The sequence below is a fragment of the Micromys minutus genome (assembly GCF_963924665.1).
Source record: "Micromys minutus genome assembly, chromosome: 3".
In the NCBI taxonomy this organism is placed as follows: domain Eukaryota; kingdom Metazoa; phylum Chordata; class Mammalia; order Rodentia; family Muridae; genus Micromys; species Micromys minutus.
In genome coordinates, this window is record NC_137972.1 from 44,393,366 (window position 1) to 44,411,729 (window position 18,364).

General features: G+C 45.8%; 1 protein-coding gene across 1 annotated transcript in view; it reads left to right on the top strand.

The window, feature by feature from the left end:
* Window positions 1–14,822: 14,822 nt before the first annotated feature.
* The window catches only part of PDZRN3 (PDZ domain containing ring finger 3), a 221,594-nt gene continuing 218,052 nt past the window's right edge, over window positions 14,823–18,364 (top strand). The window contains exon 1 of the mRNA XM_080913986.1: window positions 14,823–15,568. Within this exon, the coding sequence (XP_080770112.1) occupies window positions 14,846–15,568 (723 nt within the window). The 5' untranslated portion in view covers window positions 14,823–14,845. The remainder of the gene's footprint in view (window positions 15,569–18,364) is intronic.

The window sequence follows — 18,364 nt, forward strand, 5'->3', positions numbered from 1 at the left end:
CCCCTGGGCTAGGTGAGAAGGCTCTGCCTATGTGTCAAACAACACAAGTATCGGGGCATGTATACATTTCAGTTCAGGGAATAAGACTCGGTTAACAGTCAATGGGTCTGAGGCTATAAACGCTCTCTGTTTCCTCACAGGGGCCTTTGGAGGCATGAGGCACAATGTACTCAGCACTGCTCTTTAAAATCCTACAGGGTTTGGCAGGCAGGTGTGGACTGTTTTGTGGCTACCTTATTTGATCTCCAGTTTCACTCCTCACTGACTCTTTTTCTCTTTTGGAAAGGTCCCCATAAACTGTTTTCACATAAACCCTCCTGAAAGGTTTTGTTTCTGGAGAATCAGTCAACACCACAGATCTTCAAGTATTTCAAAGTTACACCTTCAGATATATGATACATCCTAATTAAAATCTATTCTTTTGCACAATACAAAATTGTTTGTCAAATGTTCCTATGTCACCTCTTCATATTCTTCTAACTAAGCCTCGTGACACAGGTGAGAAAACAGGCTTAGACAGAATCAAGGCTGCTTAGGTCACTGGGCTGAGAACTGCAGGAGTTCAAAGGCCTCTGGGAGTGGCTCTGGGGTAACCAGTCACCAGATTGCTGCTGAAACTGTGACTGTTACTGAAAATTACATTTTAACAGAACATTTTTAGAGTGTGTGTGTGTGTGTGTGTGTGTGTGTGTAATTAAAGCAAAAAATTAATACTGTGTGTTGATAGCATCATTTCATCCACAAATATTGATAAAGGCACAGGTATTTCCCAGATTGTCCAAGAAGAATGGAATTAAGTGCAAAGCCACATGTGAAATGGAGAAGTTTCTAAAGGTTGGACTGTTTTTAAGTAAAAGTGGGTGAAATTTATTTTCATAATAATTTTTCAGCCTTATCTTCTTTAAAATGTGACTTTTGATAAGGAATCAATAGAATTCAGAAGATACCTTTCCTTTTTATCCTGATTCTTCAAAATGCTGTGTGATATTTATTTAATACATCAATTTCAGTTATTTAACATATTTCATAGTCTTAATTAGCCACATGCATTTGTTGGCTACGATTGAGGGAAGCCTCCTTTAGATAATAAAAGCATATTATAATGGCTGAGACTATAGTATCACAGTAGTTCTTGGGACAGAATTTTCATGCTTCCATCTCCATAAATAAAAGTAAAACCCACAATCATTTGTACCGTAATAAAGTAACCAAGAAAATATAAAATTCACTATGTGAACTGTGAACATCGAAAGTCACTTTATTCTCTCTTCAGTGGTAGGAAAGTTTTCATTTCTTCCCCCTGTCAAGATACAGAAGGAAGCCAACAAATAAGAATGGAGGCTCTTGTATGGCCTGGCTGAGGTTCAGCCTGATATCCTCCTTCCCCACCTCATTCAAGTCTCCCTTCCAAAGTCACTTCCTCAGCAAGGTCACCACCTCCCATTTAAACTCTCTAAGTGATGTGGGACACAGATGTCTGCTGTATCTTTGTGGTTACACTCAGACGGTTTCTTCTTGCTAACTGAATACCTGGAGACTCCATCAGTTCGGAAATTCCCTCTTTCTCTCTTGCAGTCTCTCAGGGGCTGCATGTCACCAACACCTCAATCATTCACAGGAGTTCTGCCCTCCACCTCTTCCCCCTTCTTCCCTTTCCCCACCAGACTCACAATCAGTAGAATTTAGTACCAAGATTTCCACATCTGAAGATGTAGAAGATGAAGCTGCCTTTTGTTATAGGTGCTCTGGGTCACACGCAGTTTTAGCCTTCCACCCAATGCTGTGTTCCTCTGCTATGGTTTTTCCAAAAATTTCCAGCTCTCACCTCATGCCTTTAATCTTAGACTCCAGGAGGTTAAAGGCTTGAGGGTTAGAAGTTCAAGGTTGTCTTCAGCTAAGCAATGAGTTTAAGGCTTAATTGGGTGACAGGAGACCCTAGACACTTCCCTGTCCCACCAACCCTCAAAAGCAAACCAAATAAACTGTTAAAGTCAGGACAGTATATTCTGACTAAAGTCATGCTAAAATAATATGTTCCCTCTCTCAACTCTATCATCTCTCATACTTCCCTACCTGATCTAATTTTCATGCAATGGGGACACATCTTTATTGTTTTGTGATCACAAAGTTAGAATACTTTCATGGGAAACCCCCGTGAGGAGCGATTTGTTTTAAGGACTTGGTTATTTATTTTATGTATATGATATGCTGTCACTGACACACCAGAAAAGGGCATCTGATCCCGTAATAGATGGTTGTGAGCCACCATGTGGTTGCTGGGAATTGAACTCGGGACCTCTGGAAGAGCAGCCAGTGCCCATAACTGCTGAGTCATCTGTCTAGCCCCAGGAGCGATTTTTTTACTACTGAAGGAAACAGGTGCCAGTTCCATGGAGACAGGATTATACACATCACCAGGGCTCAGAGGTCAGCATGTGAAACTGGAATGGTTACATGTAAGGAAACCCCGGATTTAAAAAGCAATATAGCAAAGGTCCAACGCCAGAGTGATTTATCACATGATTACAATTTAGGCTTTGGTGCATGTGCTAACATCTGCAGGCATTTCACAAAGGGTCTCTGTACATGCCACATGTGTTACTATTCTGTCTACAAAAAAAACCTTGGGTTTCCACAGGGCTTCCCACATTTCCACGTCATTCAGTTCTATTAGCTCACTATGTGCTTGTGGGGTTGGTGGAGTGGTGAGACGGAGAACAAATTCTGGTGCTGTGACAAAATATAAACAAAAGCAACTCAAGGAAGCTGTGTGCTATTTTGTCTTCTGGTTGAAAGGGATACGGTCCATCATGGCAAAGAAGGCAGGGCAAAAGGAATGGAAGATGCCTGCTCAGATTTCATCAGCAATCAGGAAGCAGAGAGAAATGAATGATGCTGTTCATCAACTTTTCTTACACCTCTTCCCATTTCCTTCACTCTGGGTTCCCAGTTCCTGTTTAGGGTGTGTCTTCCCACCTCATTTAAGCCTTGTTGGAAATACTCTCAAGGGTGTTGCCTCCTAGATTCTTGAAAATACAGTCAAGCTAGCAAGAAGATTACCCATCCTACCTGCAGAGGTCATCTCAAGTGGGCAGATGAAAGCCAGGTGGCAAGTCTCCCTGGGGACCGGATAACAACAGAGCACAACTATATCTGTCCCATGCTCAAACTGTTTACCTCAACGATGTCTGTGACCTATCTCATGGCTCTAGGGAAGTCCAGAGTGAATGAATCACAGAGCTAGCTAACATAGTGACATCCCATGCCTACAATGTATAAAGAGCTGTGCTATCCAGCCCACATGTCTCCTTGTGAGGCTGTGAAAGGCACTCTTGTTCCCACTTGTGCTAAGGCTAGAAACCCTGCTGACCCTAAGGGATGGTAGGTGTTTAGCCTGACTCCCAGGAAACCAGGCCCATTACTTGCCACAGCCCTCCACAGATTTGTGGCCATCAGTTATGTAAGGACAGCACCCCAAACCCCTCCACAGGTAGAAGATATGACCACAGATCTCTTAGGCTCAAGACACATCTCCATAATAATAAGGTACCCAAAGGCCTGGAGGCTTAGCCAATAACCTTTCCTTCCCAAACATTTCTGCTGAAAACGGTATTTAATCTCAGACCTACCCTGAGAAGGGGGTACAGTTTAATTCACCCACTTTCTACCATGACAATAAATGTCTTAAAACTATGGACTGTCTCTTTTCATTGGGATCTGCTATGGGGAGCAGTAGAGAAGCCCCTTGCTTACAGAGCAGAGTCTACTCTTCTGTAGAAGACTTCTCTGTGCTCCCATCCACAGTCACCACCAAGCCAAGCCCAAGCCCAAGCCTACCACCATCAAGCCAAGGACTATCCCTACTTTTCCCCCTTGGGCCTGGGCTAGATTCAACCCATGGGCCCCCCACTCCATTCTCATCTCTTCTGGGGCATCCAGCAGTGCCTGAGTGTCCAAGAGCCTGAGAAACTATGGCCTTGGCCTTGTCACAGACCTGGGGACCCCCCCAGCCAGTTCCGCTGTCTATCCTCTGTGACAACGTGGGATAATCGCCGTCTAACTTCCGGGTCCTGCCACCCTGAGCGGCTGTGCCCCGTGATGGAGCAGATGCGACTCCACCTCTAACGTACAACTCCTCAGGACAAAGATTATTAATTTCATTGAAAATGTGAGGAAACTGAGGTATGAAGAAAGGTAACTTCCTATAGCTGTCCCAGCATCTTTAAACTGATAAAAATGAGTATGAATAACCAGTTCTCATTTATGAATACATGTTCTTGGTCTGTCGGTAAAAGATCTCTTGCAGCCCAAAGATTTGAACACATAAACATACCTAGAGTAGTCCCTATTAAGCGAAGGCAAGGAAGATGCCTCTGCTCATAAGTAGATGTGGAGAAAGGAAGAAAAAGCAAACAAATATTGGACTGACCAACCAGAATGTAAGTAACCTGAGAATTGGGTCACACATGCCTGTCCATCTGGGCTTGTGCTGAGAAGGCATAGAGAGCCATCTGAATGGTTAACCCCTACCCTCAGGTGGACGGAGAGGCGCAGATCATAGAGGGTACCTATCTGTCTCCATGTGAATTTAAAATGTGGTCATAGAAATTATTTTTAACTTCAGTTAGAGGAGAATATTACAGGGTCAATAAATCCCTGCACATACCATTTAGCCTGCAAAATGCAGGGTTAAGAAACAAATGACTTTGAAATGAAAGGCAGAGTATAAATCCATATGTTTCTCTGAAATTTAGAAATGTACTAACTTCCGCAGATGTTCCGTGGGTCCCTTGGCTTATGGGAAGTCTAGGAGGAGAACCCTTTTCTCCCCATTGGTTGCCCTTAATTCTCTGATTAGCAGCACAAGTCCCTCTTTTACTGGACCACAGTGAGTTCTGAGTTCATTTCCCCTGTTAATTGCAAATCTCTGCTTGTTTTTCACATTTTCAGTGTCGCTATAGCCAGCCAGTCACCAAACCCTGCCTGAATGCTTTGCTTGACAGCTTTCTGTAAACAGTGAATGGTGTGTCCATGATCACAGCATTAGAGGCGGTTTGCAGAGCTGCTTGTCTGGTGGGAGCATCCGTAGGAACTCTCTGATGAGGTGACACTGATGCTGACACAGTAGATGATAGCTAAGTGAAGAAGGACCAAGAGCAACCTATATTATGAGTAAGTGAGGGCTGGGGAGATGGCTCAGCCTGTAAAGTGCTTTGTCGCACAAGCATAAAGAGCTGAGTGTGAGGTCCACGCAAACACGTGTACAGTTTACCCCTGGTCTAGTGATGTGCATTTGTAATCCCAGTGCCGGGAATGCTGAGACAGAAAGATCTGGGCTACACAGCAACTCCAGGCCAATGAGAGAGCAAGACTGTTTTAAAAATTAGAGTGAACAACACCCAAGATTGCCCTCTGGCCTCTGAAAACATGTATTCGTGGCCATGAACATACACGTACACACATGCGCGCACACATGCACGCACGCACACACATTCACACACCAGTGAGCAAGCATGAGTCCTTGGCATGGCTTTTGCAGGTATAAGGGGAAAGATATCTTGCATGGCTGGTTAAATTCCTATAATATAGTTCTGTTCTCAAGTGGGATTGATTTTGACCCAGGGGACACTTTGTAGTGTCTAGAGACATTCCAGTTGTCACATCTAGGAGATGAATGCTATTGGCACCGAGTGACTAGGTGTAAAAGGGGGTTGCTTGTTTACTTATAGTGCAAGTCCCAGCCTCCAGAAGCAAGAATGATTGGTCCCCAGATCCAAACAAGGCAAATGTTAACAAATTCTGCACAGATAGCTGAGTGAAGAGGCCTATCTAAGCAAGACAGACTTATTTTCTATGAGTAACCCCTCATTTGTGTAAGTCCCCTTTTAGCCTAAGAGGCCACTTCCATAGTGATATAAACCTCCGCCCTTCTTTCTTCATACATATGCTCCTGCCCCACCCACATAGCACCTACAACCAGAACAGGTGTTGGCAGAATTTTCCAGGAAGGACAAGACTGGCTGTATCTTCTCAAGTTTAGCAGGGTTCTAGAAATGTAGCCATGGGTAGTGTTAGGGTGAAGAGGGAGAACACCCTGTTTGTATAAGCAAACAGTGGGCTGAACTGGGTCTACAGGCTGCTATCAGGACCTTGTCTGATCAAAAGGATTCGGTCTGTATGAGAGATAGTGGGAGCACAGAGGAAGCCTGTTTACTTTTAAGAGATAACACAAGAGTTGGTCACATGCATCGTTTCTCTGTGTGGGTCATATTGGTCAGAATTCAGAAAAGCTGGATACATATTTTGGAGCTAGGAAAGACTCAGATGCTGTCCATCTTTTTAAAATCTGTCTGCTTCTCAAGACAGGATCTTGCTTGCTATACAGCTTTGCTGCATAGTCCTGGGTAGCCTCAAAGTTCAACGGATCTTAATGCCTTTGCCTCCCAAGTGAGTGCTGGGATCACAGGTGCTCCCACATCTAGGTTCATCTTTATCCTTTAAGACAGGGAAGGATGGCTATTAAGGGATGCATGTCATTTTTAATCTCCAGAATAGGGAAAGAGAAGATGAGTGAGAGTCACCAACTGATGCTGGCAACGCAGCAGAGTGACATCACATCCAACCCTTGAAAGGACATGGGTCGTTGCAATTTTTCTCTTGCAGATGGGAACTGCTCTGGACTTTTCAGTGTCAGGACCAGGTTTTCGTTTTAAGATTTCTACTGCAAAAATATGCACAGTGAGATGGAATGGCCAGGCCAGGATGTTGCAGGGTGTTGAAACATCCTTGGGAAACAGAGGGGACAGCTTAAATAAACATGCCGGGAAAGAAATGAAGCAAATGAACAGGGAGAATTGGGAGAAATGGACAGAGTAGACATGCTCCAGATTAAACTTATTTTAGGGATGTAGGAAAAGCAGTTTGAATCATTAATAGTAATTAAACTCTAAACAAAATAATAGAGTACACTTTTGTCACCATTGTGGCCCTGGGCTAGTCTGCACTATTTCCTCTTCCTCTTTCTGGTCTCCAGTACAAGGAAACATCACCATCCTTCATGAAAAGCCATCTGCTTCTCTGAAGTGTAGAACCCAGGGCTTCCATGACTCGAGGTAGATGCAGCATCTGCAAGCCTGGCTTGTAATGAGGGGGCAACCCCAGTACTCAGCAGAAGCTAAGCAAGGAAGCATGCACTTTGAGACTGGCTGGCACCAAGGGAGACAAAAGCCCATGGTGTAATTATGCCGAGTGGAGAATATAATGTGATGCAATCAGGGACTGTCTCCAATATGCCCTGCAGTGCTGTGAAGGGGCTTTGAATAGCAGAATGCTCTAGAACAGTGAGTCTGTGTCCCTGGAAGCCTGAGAAAGTTGCCTTGGTCAGCCGGCTGGCCGGCATCTTCTCTTCCTTCAGCCAGCAGTGCCCATGGGCATTTATTGAACATCTTCTGGATGGTAGAAAGCATGCTCGGTCTTAGGAACACAGAGAAAAAGACACGAGCTTTCAACTTCCATACACAAAGAATCTCTAGTTGCTGTCATCGGAGCCAGTAAACAAAGGCTGGACAAACGTTTCTTTCATTAAAGCCCAGTTTCTAGTTATGACAGTGTCTTCACTGGCAGCCACGGTTACAGAGTTTCTGCACAGTTCCTTTTGCATTTCATGTACTGGACACATTTGGCCCTAAAGACTTGCTGTCTAGTCATGCACTTTCAAGGAATGGCCTGAAAAACTGTTGGCACCATTTTATTTTCCTAAAGAGAAAACAAAGAGTTCCTTGTTGCCTGTCTTCAGTTGTTTACATGTTGTCAGATTCACTATGGTAACTGTGCTAGTTCTCTAAATAATAAATAACTCCAGGAGGAAGACAACTCGCACAGAGCACAGATATAGCCACTTCTCGCCTTTTTTTTTCCCCTAAATTATTTCTGCTGAAGTTTGTCAACGAACTATTTTTGGAGCATCTCCATACATGCAGTCTGATCATCTTCCCGTTCTGGGACTCCAGAGCTTGGTGTGGGTTTGTGGACGCCCCTTTCCTAAGCACAAGCCCAAGGTCTCTCTCATCCTCCCTCTAGAGCCAGCCAGCCGTTCATTCCTAACATTATTTATCTCGGAAAGGTCTGGTGGTGTGCCACTCTGTGCATGTGGTGTCCTTTAAATGTTACAACATTCAACCAATTCTCCATTTGCCCTGTGGAGCACAATACGGAATAAACAACACCTCCAGGTAGCAGTGAGGAAATCCGAATGAAATGATTGGCCTTCAAGACCGTCAGCGAGAAGAGGCAGAACGGGCATTTGATGCAGGCTTTCTTGCCTCACGAGCACACACTTCTCCGTGACCCTGCTGAGTACTTATTTTTCTATACTGCCTTGAACTGTTATTGTGTTTGTGGGTGCATATCTGGGGAAGCCTGTGTACAAATGAAGGACAACTTTGTGAAGTCAGCTCTTTCTTTACACCTTTACCTAGGCCCTGGAGATCAAACTCAGGCCATCAGACTTCTTACTTACTAAGCCAAAATCTATTCTTGTTTCAAATAAGATCTTCATAGCTCTGTTTCATGATGATGGCCTTAATATCAAAAATTCAGCTGGTTTTCTGCTTGCAAAACAAAACAAAAAAAAAAAAAAAAAAACAAAAAGCAATGTGTTCATCTATAAAAGCTTTTGGCAAACCAATACCTGTAGGCCAAACCTAGCCTTTTAAAACAATAAAGTTTTACTGGCACACAGCCTTATTCGTTCATTTACATACTGGCTTCTGCCTCCTTGGCTTTGAGTTTTCCTGATAGACACTGCATGCCTCACAAAACTGAAAGTATTTACTGACTGCATCTTTACAGGAAGTTGTTGCCAATTCCTGCTGAGAGGACAATCATATGTATTGTTTTCTTCTTGAAGTTGCTTCTATTGTGTAAAAGGATGCTGTTCAATGATTGTAAGCGACCAGGCTATAAAATGAACATCTATCTACATATACATAGTATTCATTTAGCTCAATACACTTTAATTTTTCAACACACACACACACACACACACACACACACACATTTCTATCCCAATCTTCACTTTCCCCATTGGTTCTCTTTCTCATTATAGATAGTTTCATTTCTAGCACACACATACACACACACACACATACACCACATACATGTATATATAATTTAATGAACAAAGTTATGTTATTTGTAGAAAATCCAGGGTGCAATTGCAGGTAACCATATTGAATGAACTAAGTCAATTCAAGAAAGACAAATATTACTATGTTTTTTCTCATTTCTAGGTTTTTATATAGGTGCATAAAATCAGTACGTTTATCAAATACCCAAAACAAACAAACAAGCCAGTGTCAAGCCGGAATTTCTCCGCAGAGAGAAACACCATTTCCATCTGAACTCTGAGAAGTGTGTCTTGTTTTGACTCTTCCCAGAAAATGCTAGGGATTCTGCTGGCCTTGGGGGCTGTGTTGATGGTCCCCCTCTTTCTTTTCTATATTAGAGAGATCTTGCCATGTCTAGTTAGCTATTGCTCATCTGGGGGAAAAAAAGCATATTGAAGAAGAGAGAAACACACTTTTTCTTATTCTCCACAGCTTGAACAATTCTCCAAAGTGTTGCCATTCAGGGCTAGGGAGCCATTGTGAGCAAGAGTTCTGCATCCTGGCTTTATCTTCATCTTTAAGCTTACATAACCCGCAAATAAATTATAAGTTGCTACAAAGATTCCCACCAATGACAGACTGAGTCACTGTCCTCCAAGCCCTTTCATCTTTCTGGATTCCACTTCTAAGCCTCTTTATATTCTGTCAAAATGGAGTGTGCTTTTGCCAACATCACACAGCGCATGCCAACACTTGGACACATTTTCCACTTTACCTGGATAGAAAAACATGACCATGGGTGAAGTTTTTCCACCATTTCTTTTACTGTCCCTGTCTCGCAAAGCTCCTAGCCAGCACTGGAAAGCATTTCGTGTCTGTACTTGTGCAACAGCAGAAAGAATGAATGGTTCAAGTGGCTTTTGTTTGCTGAAATATAACAAATGATGATCCTAGAAATGCCATGCTGTTGGAGAACTAATCTGCTGGAGGTTTCGCTTTGACTTTTTAATCGCCAAGTGCCCACTTGATCTGGGGACTGAAAGCACAGTTTCAGAAGAAGACGTCAAAGAACACTGACGTCTCAGTTTTCCTGCTCAGCTGAAACCTCAAAAAAAAAAAAAAAAAAAAAAAAAAAATCACCCAGAGCAATCTAAGGAGACTAAAAATTGTCCTGTAAAAAATAATCTAAAAAAAAAAAAATCACTAAGAAATAAAGCAAAAGCCTTTTCTGGATAATGAAATGGTAGTGTGTGTGTGTGTGTGTGTGTGTGTGTGTGTGTGTGTGTGTGTTCATGTGTGAGTAGATATATGTGGGTGCATGTAATGATTGACATTGGGTGTCTTCCACGGACAGTCTCTAAGTTATTGTTTGTCACAGGGTCTTGCTTGGAACCTGGAGCTCACTAATTAAGCTAGACTTGCTGACTGGAGTTCCATAGGGACCCCTCTGACTCCACCTCCCCACCACTGGTACTGCACCAAGTCTTCTTTCTCTTGGGAATTTGGGGACCTGAACTCAGATCCTAACCCATGGCAAGGACTTTACACTTTACCAAGTAAACCTTCTCCGGTTCCTTGAATGGCATTTAAGTAAAGGCAACTGTGTTCGGTGCTCATAGAACAAGAGGCTCTCTGGAGCACTGCAACTTTGTATCACGGATGCTTTGATCCGGACAGATGCCAAGCCCAGAGCAAAAGACATTCAGCTGCAGAGCTCCTACTTAAAACATGGGCCACAACACTGGTTGTTGCAGGTGCTCAGCCAAGCACCACCTCACTGCAGGATTTGCTGGTCCAGCCAATCACTGAGGAGATGATGCGTGGGATGGACTTATTATTAGATTCCATTCCCATAGAGAGGACAGAGAGAGACACAGTAACCTGTCTCCCTTAAACATAACACCACCAGCTAGTAACTCCTAGCACCTGTGTAATGTCTTCACAGGTTTCTACATATAAAAATTAGTTAATTAGCAATTATTACTGTATGCTAGGTAAGCAATGATTAACATCATAATTTTACGAACCGAGTAAATGAGAGTGGAGGAGAAAGTGCCAAGAGAAAAAATTAAAATTAATAAGTTCCTAGATCATAGGCCTGAACTGCAGGGCTTTTAAAGGGTGTGTTTGCTGTCTGTTTGTTTTAAAGGATGTACTGGGTGGTGATACTTAAAACCTGAAAAATGAAATTTTCCTGTTTATTCATTGCTCCTGAGGTTCTGGGTTTGGTTTTTAGATGTGATTTCTTACATGCAACCTTTGATACAATTTCTTTTTAATTGGGGAATCTTTTTAATCATAGATTTCATCCTTGATGTCCCTTTCATTGTCGCCCCCCCACACACTTTAGAAACAGTGATAAATCTTTCTTTTGTATGATCTTAGAAGCCTAAAAATGTGTACTTGGAATAGCAAATGTGGGAGTGAACCTCCCTTCTCTGCCTTCATTCTTTATGATCCAAGTGAAACTGTTTCGTTGCCTGGCTCGAGGACAGGCAGAGCAAAGGAGGCAAGCCAGGATCCACACTGTAGACATCCGACCCTGACTTACTGATCTCAGAAGCTATGAAGGGTTAAACCCGGTTAGTGCTTGGATGGGAGAAAGCACAGAATAGTGTTATAAAAAATAAGGTGAAGGCAGAGATGGGAAGACTACAAAGATTTGCGAAGTCACCAAGCTCTCTGTCCAGAACTGCGCATATGTCAACCCCCAGATGCTTCGGCCACAGTTGAGTGAATACGTAATCCAGGTCAGAAAAACAAGAGACTTTTTTCAGAAGGCTTGGCTTGTGCAGAATTCATCTTCCTGTAGTTTTGCTGCATGTTTGCTAGCAGTGTGAAGTCTCCGCTTTTCAGTGTTCCTATCCTTCTCACTGGGTTGCCTGGACCAGGCAGATGATTCTTCAGCCAGCTGAGGATGCTGGCTGGGCTGCTGTCAGAGCCTGGCTTTAGAATGAAGAGAAAGCTGTCCTCAAACACTGCCGTGCTTCTCATTCTGAGGCAGCTTTTCCTCAAGAGTCACTGGAGGTAACTTGAATGTCTTACATGGTGGGTGAAAGTGGTGCTTTGTCACTGCACTTATGAACTCATCTCCAAGAGAAGTTGTTGACCATCCCAGAGTACAGAAGGAAGCCCCACAACAAAGGATGCTATGCAGAAATGTGCCACTAGTGAAAAACAAAAACAAAAAACCCCACAAAAAAACAACAAAAAAGGAAAAACTAATAATGCCCTAATTTCTTTTTGCTTAACAGTTTGGTCTCTTGGTTCTCCTGCCCAATCCAGCAACAGAACAACCTGCATGCCCCTCCCTTCGCCCTCACATTCCAGGAGGTTTATCTACCTTGGTTTTCACTGACATCCAAGAATTTTAATACTAAAGTTAACTAGTGAGGAGAGGCTTTCTGAAGACTTTGCCTGAAGGTGCAAAATGACAATAAGGGACAGCTTCTCTGTGGTCTCAGCTCCATCTTTTTCTCTACAGCTTGCCCCTATTCCACAATCTGTCTGTCATCAGGGGCCACCGATGGGCGACGATCAGCTCTGAACTGAAGGGTACATCTCAGCTAAGTGCCAATTTCCCATTTACTGTGTATCACAGACTTTTCCCCATGTTCCTCAAAACCAGTTTGGTTTGAAGATTATCACCTTGTTGACACTAGGTGTGGGCTTGTCTGTGAAACTGACAAACCCACACAGCTTGGTTGAAAGAAGCTGCCGCTTGCCCTTCTGTGAGAGCCCACGAGTAGCTTAACGAATGAACCAATGGAAGGTTTTCCCCCTGGAGCTTATCTGAGCAAAGGTCATGAATATTTCACATCACTTGGAGTCCTATAAAAAGAAGTGCATTAATTGATTAAAGGCGATGAAACAAAAGTATCACAACTAGACACCAAATGCCACCAGTAAGGATTAAAGAACATCATTGGGGGACCTCAGCCATGCACTGGACAATCTGGCTAGCAATAGCTAGCAACAGTTTTGCAGAGGTCAGTTCAGAACACTAATCTTTCTAGACATCAAGGCAATTCTTTCCCTCCAATGAAGCAGTTCAATAGTGAAGGTCATGGGTCTTCAGCAGTCCTGGAAAGGACAGAAGTAAAAGCAATTAGACAAAATGAATGCTGTAATCCCATTTTCTTGGGTCCACACCAGACACAAAATTCTTAGCTCTCCACTTTCAGATTCCCTGGCAGCAGATTCCGAATGAGAATTCCAGAACTTGACTTTACTCTCACTAGAACTGCCTGCAGGACCAACTGCGTGTTTCTTAGGAATGTCTACAGCCTTGGGAGGTAGAAAAACAAACAAAAACTACCAAATGCACAGGTTATGTTATGAACTTTCCACTTAGACTGGAATCCCATAAGTGGTGTTTCGACAAGATGTCAAGTTTGCTACTATGCTTGAAATGTTGCTCTGGAGTAGAAGAGAAAGGTCCAGAGCTCCAGAGAGCAAGGATTTTTCCATCAAGTTAAGATCCAGGGCGTCTATAGACCAGCAGCTTGTCCATGGCTGGTAGGTTCTTCGACGTGGACACTACGGCTCCATATGGACTACTGGCTCACAATCTGAAATGACCCAAAATTCTTTTTAAAAGAAAGAAAGAAAGAAAGAAAGAAAGAAAGAAAGAAAGAAAGAAAGAAAGAAAGAAAGGAAGGAAGAAAGAAAGAAAAGAAAGCCTGTCTGCAGGGAGTCTTTGAATTTCTCCAGCGTGAAGATGGAGATACAACAATAAATAAATATATTAATACATAAAAGCACTTAAGGAAAGCAAAACAACAAAAACAAGTGGAAGGGATACAGTTGGTGAGTTAGCTGGGGTAGACTTGATGTTTTTATCTCCTTCAGCTCTTCAGCCGCCAGAGTCAAGGCTCCAGTAATCCCGGGCAGTACTTTTCAAGTGCAGCTAAAGTGCGCTCTAGCAAAGTTGTAGCGTTAGTTTTTGAAGGGACCAGTTTCGTAGATCTCAGCAAAAAGCTTGTAGTACTGTCCGGGCCAACCACTCTAGCCTGTCCCATCCAGACAGCTGGAGGGGAGATCTAATTCCTCCAAATTCGCCTTCTGGTCCCAGAAACCTCTAGATGCTAAACACTGCAATTCGCAGATCTCCTAGTTGGCCACCAAAGTTTCAGCCAGAGCGTCCGGCAGCGGCTGAAACTTTCCCCGGAGTGAAATAAATAAATAACGACCGTAAATTCAGGGATAGTGGGGCCTTAGAAAATTTTCACTCTAAAAGGCAGACACAGGAGAAAGAAGGAGGTGGAGAATAAAAAGTACTGATGTGGCAGGAAACTTCTATGGGCGAGAGCCACAGACGCAGCTCCAAACCGAAGGAGATGCTCTCTGAAGGCATATTTTGTCTTTTAGAGAATCCTACAAGAAAGCGGAGAGGAGACCCCCCGCTAAGAGTGGGCTCATCTCCGGTCTCTGGAAGGTCTCCTTGCTTTGTGGTCACCTCAGCCTCTTCTGCTTCGAGCCCCCACTTCACCCCTTGGCAAAAGGAGGGTCCCGAGGCCCGGGAGGCAGGATGTGAGTGCGCTCGCGCTCGAGCCAATACGGCCGGAGGAGTCCTGTTCCTCGGGCATTTTCCGAGGAAGTCTGGAGCAATTAGGCTCAGTCCTGGGAGAGCTAGCAAGAGAGCGGGCGGCGTAGCCGGCGTGTCTGGGCCGCCTCGTAGGGAGGGAGGGAGGGGGCGGCCGGTCGCCCGGCGGCGACACCGGGCCCCGGCCGCCACCATGGGTTTCGAGTTGGACCGCTTCGACGGCGACGTGGACCCCGATCTGAAGTGTGCCTTGTGCCACAAGGTACTGGAGGACCCGCTGACCACCCCGTGCGGCCACGTCTTCTGCGCCGGCTGCGTGCTGCCCTGGGTCGTGCAGGAGGGCAGCTGCCCCGCGCGTTGTCGCGGTCGCCTGTCGGCCAAGGAGCTCAACCACGTCCTGCCGCTCAAGCGGCTCATCCTCAAGTTGGACATCAAGTGCGCGCACGCAGCGCGGGGCTGCGGCCGGGTGGTCAAGTTGCAGGACTTGCCCGAGCACCTGGAGCGCTGCGACTTCGCGCCCGCGCGCTGCCGCCACCCGGGCTGCGGCCAGCTGCTGCTGCGACGCGACGTGGAGGCCCACATGCGCGACGCGTGCGACGCGCGGCCCGTGGGCCGCTGCCAGGAGGGCTGCGGGCTGCCGCTGACGCACGGCGAGTTGCGGGCGGGCGGCCACTGCTGCGCGCGGGCTCTGAGGGCGCACAACGGCGCGCTGCAGGCCCGCCTGGGCGCGCTGCACAAGGCGCTCAAGAAGGAGGCGCTGCGGGCCGGCAAGCGCGAGAAGTCGCTGGTGGCGCAGCTGGCCGCCGCGCAGCTCGAACTGCAGATGACCGCGCTGCGCTATCAGAAGAAGTTCACCGAGTACAGCGCGCGCCTCGACTCGCTCAGCCGCTGCGTGGCCGCGCCGCCAGGCGGCAAGGTAGGCTCTGTCTCTCTGTCTCTGTCTGTCTGTCTGTCTGTCTCTCTCTCTCTCCCGTCTCTGTCTCTGTGTGTCTTTGTGTCTTTGTCTCTCCCCTTCCCTCTCCATCCATATCTCCCTCCTTCTTTCCTCCCTCCTCAGCTGTCCCAGAGTCCCACCCAGGTCCGTTGAGTGTAGGGATGCCAGGGTCTTCCTGGGTGCATCTCTGGCCTCCTCTTGTTAGCAGTGCTTGCCTGCTGCATCACTCCTTGCGGGTTACTTCTCCCTGAGAGAAAGTATAGTCCCCAAAGGCAGGGCATATAGGGCAGATTGAAGCTCCTGTAGTTTGGGGGGCCGGGGTGTGTCTAGGGACAAGAAAAGGAACCCACAACCTAGTGCAGGATAGGAACGGAGAGCGTGGCTCCAGAGTCACAGAGGTGTTGAGGGGCTTTGCCCTGCTCACCAGCCTGAGATCCGGGAAGCTGCTCATCTTGGCTTAAGATCAGAGCCATGGTCCTTGTGGACTTGATACAGCATGGGGTGACCTGGATCCGTGGATCTCCTGCGATCCAAAGGGAGGGGGAGGGGGCAGAGCCCTTATGGTGCTGCGTGAAAGGAACACCAGAAGAGAGGCCCCAGTGTAAAGGCTGGATTCAAACATGCACTTTACTGCCAGCTCACTGACTGACCTTGAGCAAGTAGCTTAACCACTCTAAAGTTGAAAACTGTGGTTCCTAAAGACTTACAGCAGGAGCACATAGCCAGAAACCATAGGAGTGCTCCTTTGGGCAGTCGAGAAAGAACCCAACGACCCACTTGCTCCAATAACTGGAAAGTAATAATTAAGTGGTAGTCTCCTGGAATTAGAATATCTCCACCTTTTGGTAACTAGCTGAATGACTTATAGCTTAGCCTCCACAGGTGCCTCCGTTTACCTCTAGTGTACAATGTTGTTGTTCCATCAAGGTGAGGTTGTAGAAAATGGTCTGGCACAGTGCCGGGCTGAGGGGTAACTGCGAGTCCCTGAAACCACTCATGTTCCGCTCCCCTGCCCTGTTGATTAGGGAAATTATGTCAGCCTCCATTCCTGAGGTTTACCCGCTTCCTCTTCCGCTCTTCTCCTCCACTCTTCTTCATCTCTTCTCTCTTCCCCCTCCCCTCCCTTCCTCTCTCCTGCTTCCCACTCACTGCACCCCCCCCCCCAGCTTGTGTGCTTTCTCTTTCTCTCATAAAAATATAGGTACAGTGCTTACCAGTACATGGAGAAACTGCAGTTCCTAGAGACACAAGGTCAGGGCTGTAAAGGGTCAGAGGTGGGTTTTGACCATACTTGTCTCTCTAGTACAGTGGTTTTTAACCTGTGAGTTGGGGGTCTCATTTAGATACCCTGCATATCAGATATTTACAATTTGTAATAGTAACAAAATTATAGTTGTGAAGTAGCAATTAAGTAATTTTTATTTTATTGCCCAGAAACAGTTCCAACTTAAGGAACTGCATTAAAGCATCCCAGAATTAGGCCCCGTTCTTAACCACAGTTGTGCCCTGCTTCAGTTTAACCACTAGTACCTGTTACTCTCTATTTATTAAGGGCCACCAACAGTGGGATGTACTCTTTCTACTTTCATCTAACCTTTACGTGTAAGAAAACCGACCTGGGAGAGATGATGTAACCCGTCCAAGTCCCAACAGTGGGACTCAGCAGAAAAGCATGGATTTAGACTCTGCCTCCCAGAGAAGATAAGTTTTCACTAGACTCTGGCTCCATCTAGGCATGTGCTGACATTTGGGGGCTTGGTAAGGCTATGTTGCTGGGACTCTCTGTTGTCAGATGACTCTGTAGAACACTGAGCAGTACTCCTCCTGGCTTCAACTTACACCATGCCAGTAGACTTTATCCCAAATTCCAACAATCCAAAATGTCTCCAGATAGTGTCAAGTGTCCTTTAGGGAACTACATTCCCTCACTTGAAAAACCACTGGTTTGCCTGCAAGCGAGCACGCCACATTTTCAACAGCTGGGTGCTTCTGCTGCCTGGCAAGGGGCGTGGACCCTGCTGCTGCTGCTCTGGCTGCTGCTCCAGATGGCCTGGCAGAGAGGGGAGCACATTTGCCCAAGGGGGCCCCCAGGGACCTGTGTCTGCCCCGTTCTCCCCACTTCCCCTCCCCTGCTCCGTCTTCCACGCCTGCATTCCGGGCCTGCAAGTTTCTACCCTTCACCCCCTTTCTGGCCCCTGGCCTGTCTGTCAGCTGCAGTCTCCACAGCCGGCCAGCTCTGGGTGAAGGGCAAATATTTACAGCTCCGAGGCTCACAGAGGACCGCACAGGCGCACAAGAGACTGGTGTGAGCTTGCAACTCACCCAAACAGAGGGTTGAGCTTGCTTTTCAATCAGGCGCCAGGCTTTGGGCAAAGGCTTTCCCAAGTGTCTCTTGTTTATACTGTCATCTGGGCTTCCTGTGTCGTTTTTGCGAGTGATGCTTGTTTATAAATAAGTCAGTCACTCTTTGGAGTTCATACATCATTCAGTGTTGAGATAGTTTATTATTTCTTCTTGCCTTTCTATTTTCTTTCTGGGATGTTTGAGTAAACTCTCTCTTAGAATCAAAAATGCTTGAATAAAACTTGTGGATGTGTTTCGGAGCTCTTTTGGATAAGTAGGGCAGAGAATCAGAGGTGTTAAGCTCAGGAACAAGATGTTGATTTTGAGAGACAGGAAACCTCCATCCTGAAGGTGGAGTCCTGCTCAGGACCTACATGGACCTTTGTGACAGGCTTGGGGACAATCAAGGATGTCCTGGTCCAAGAGCTTGCCCTT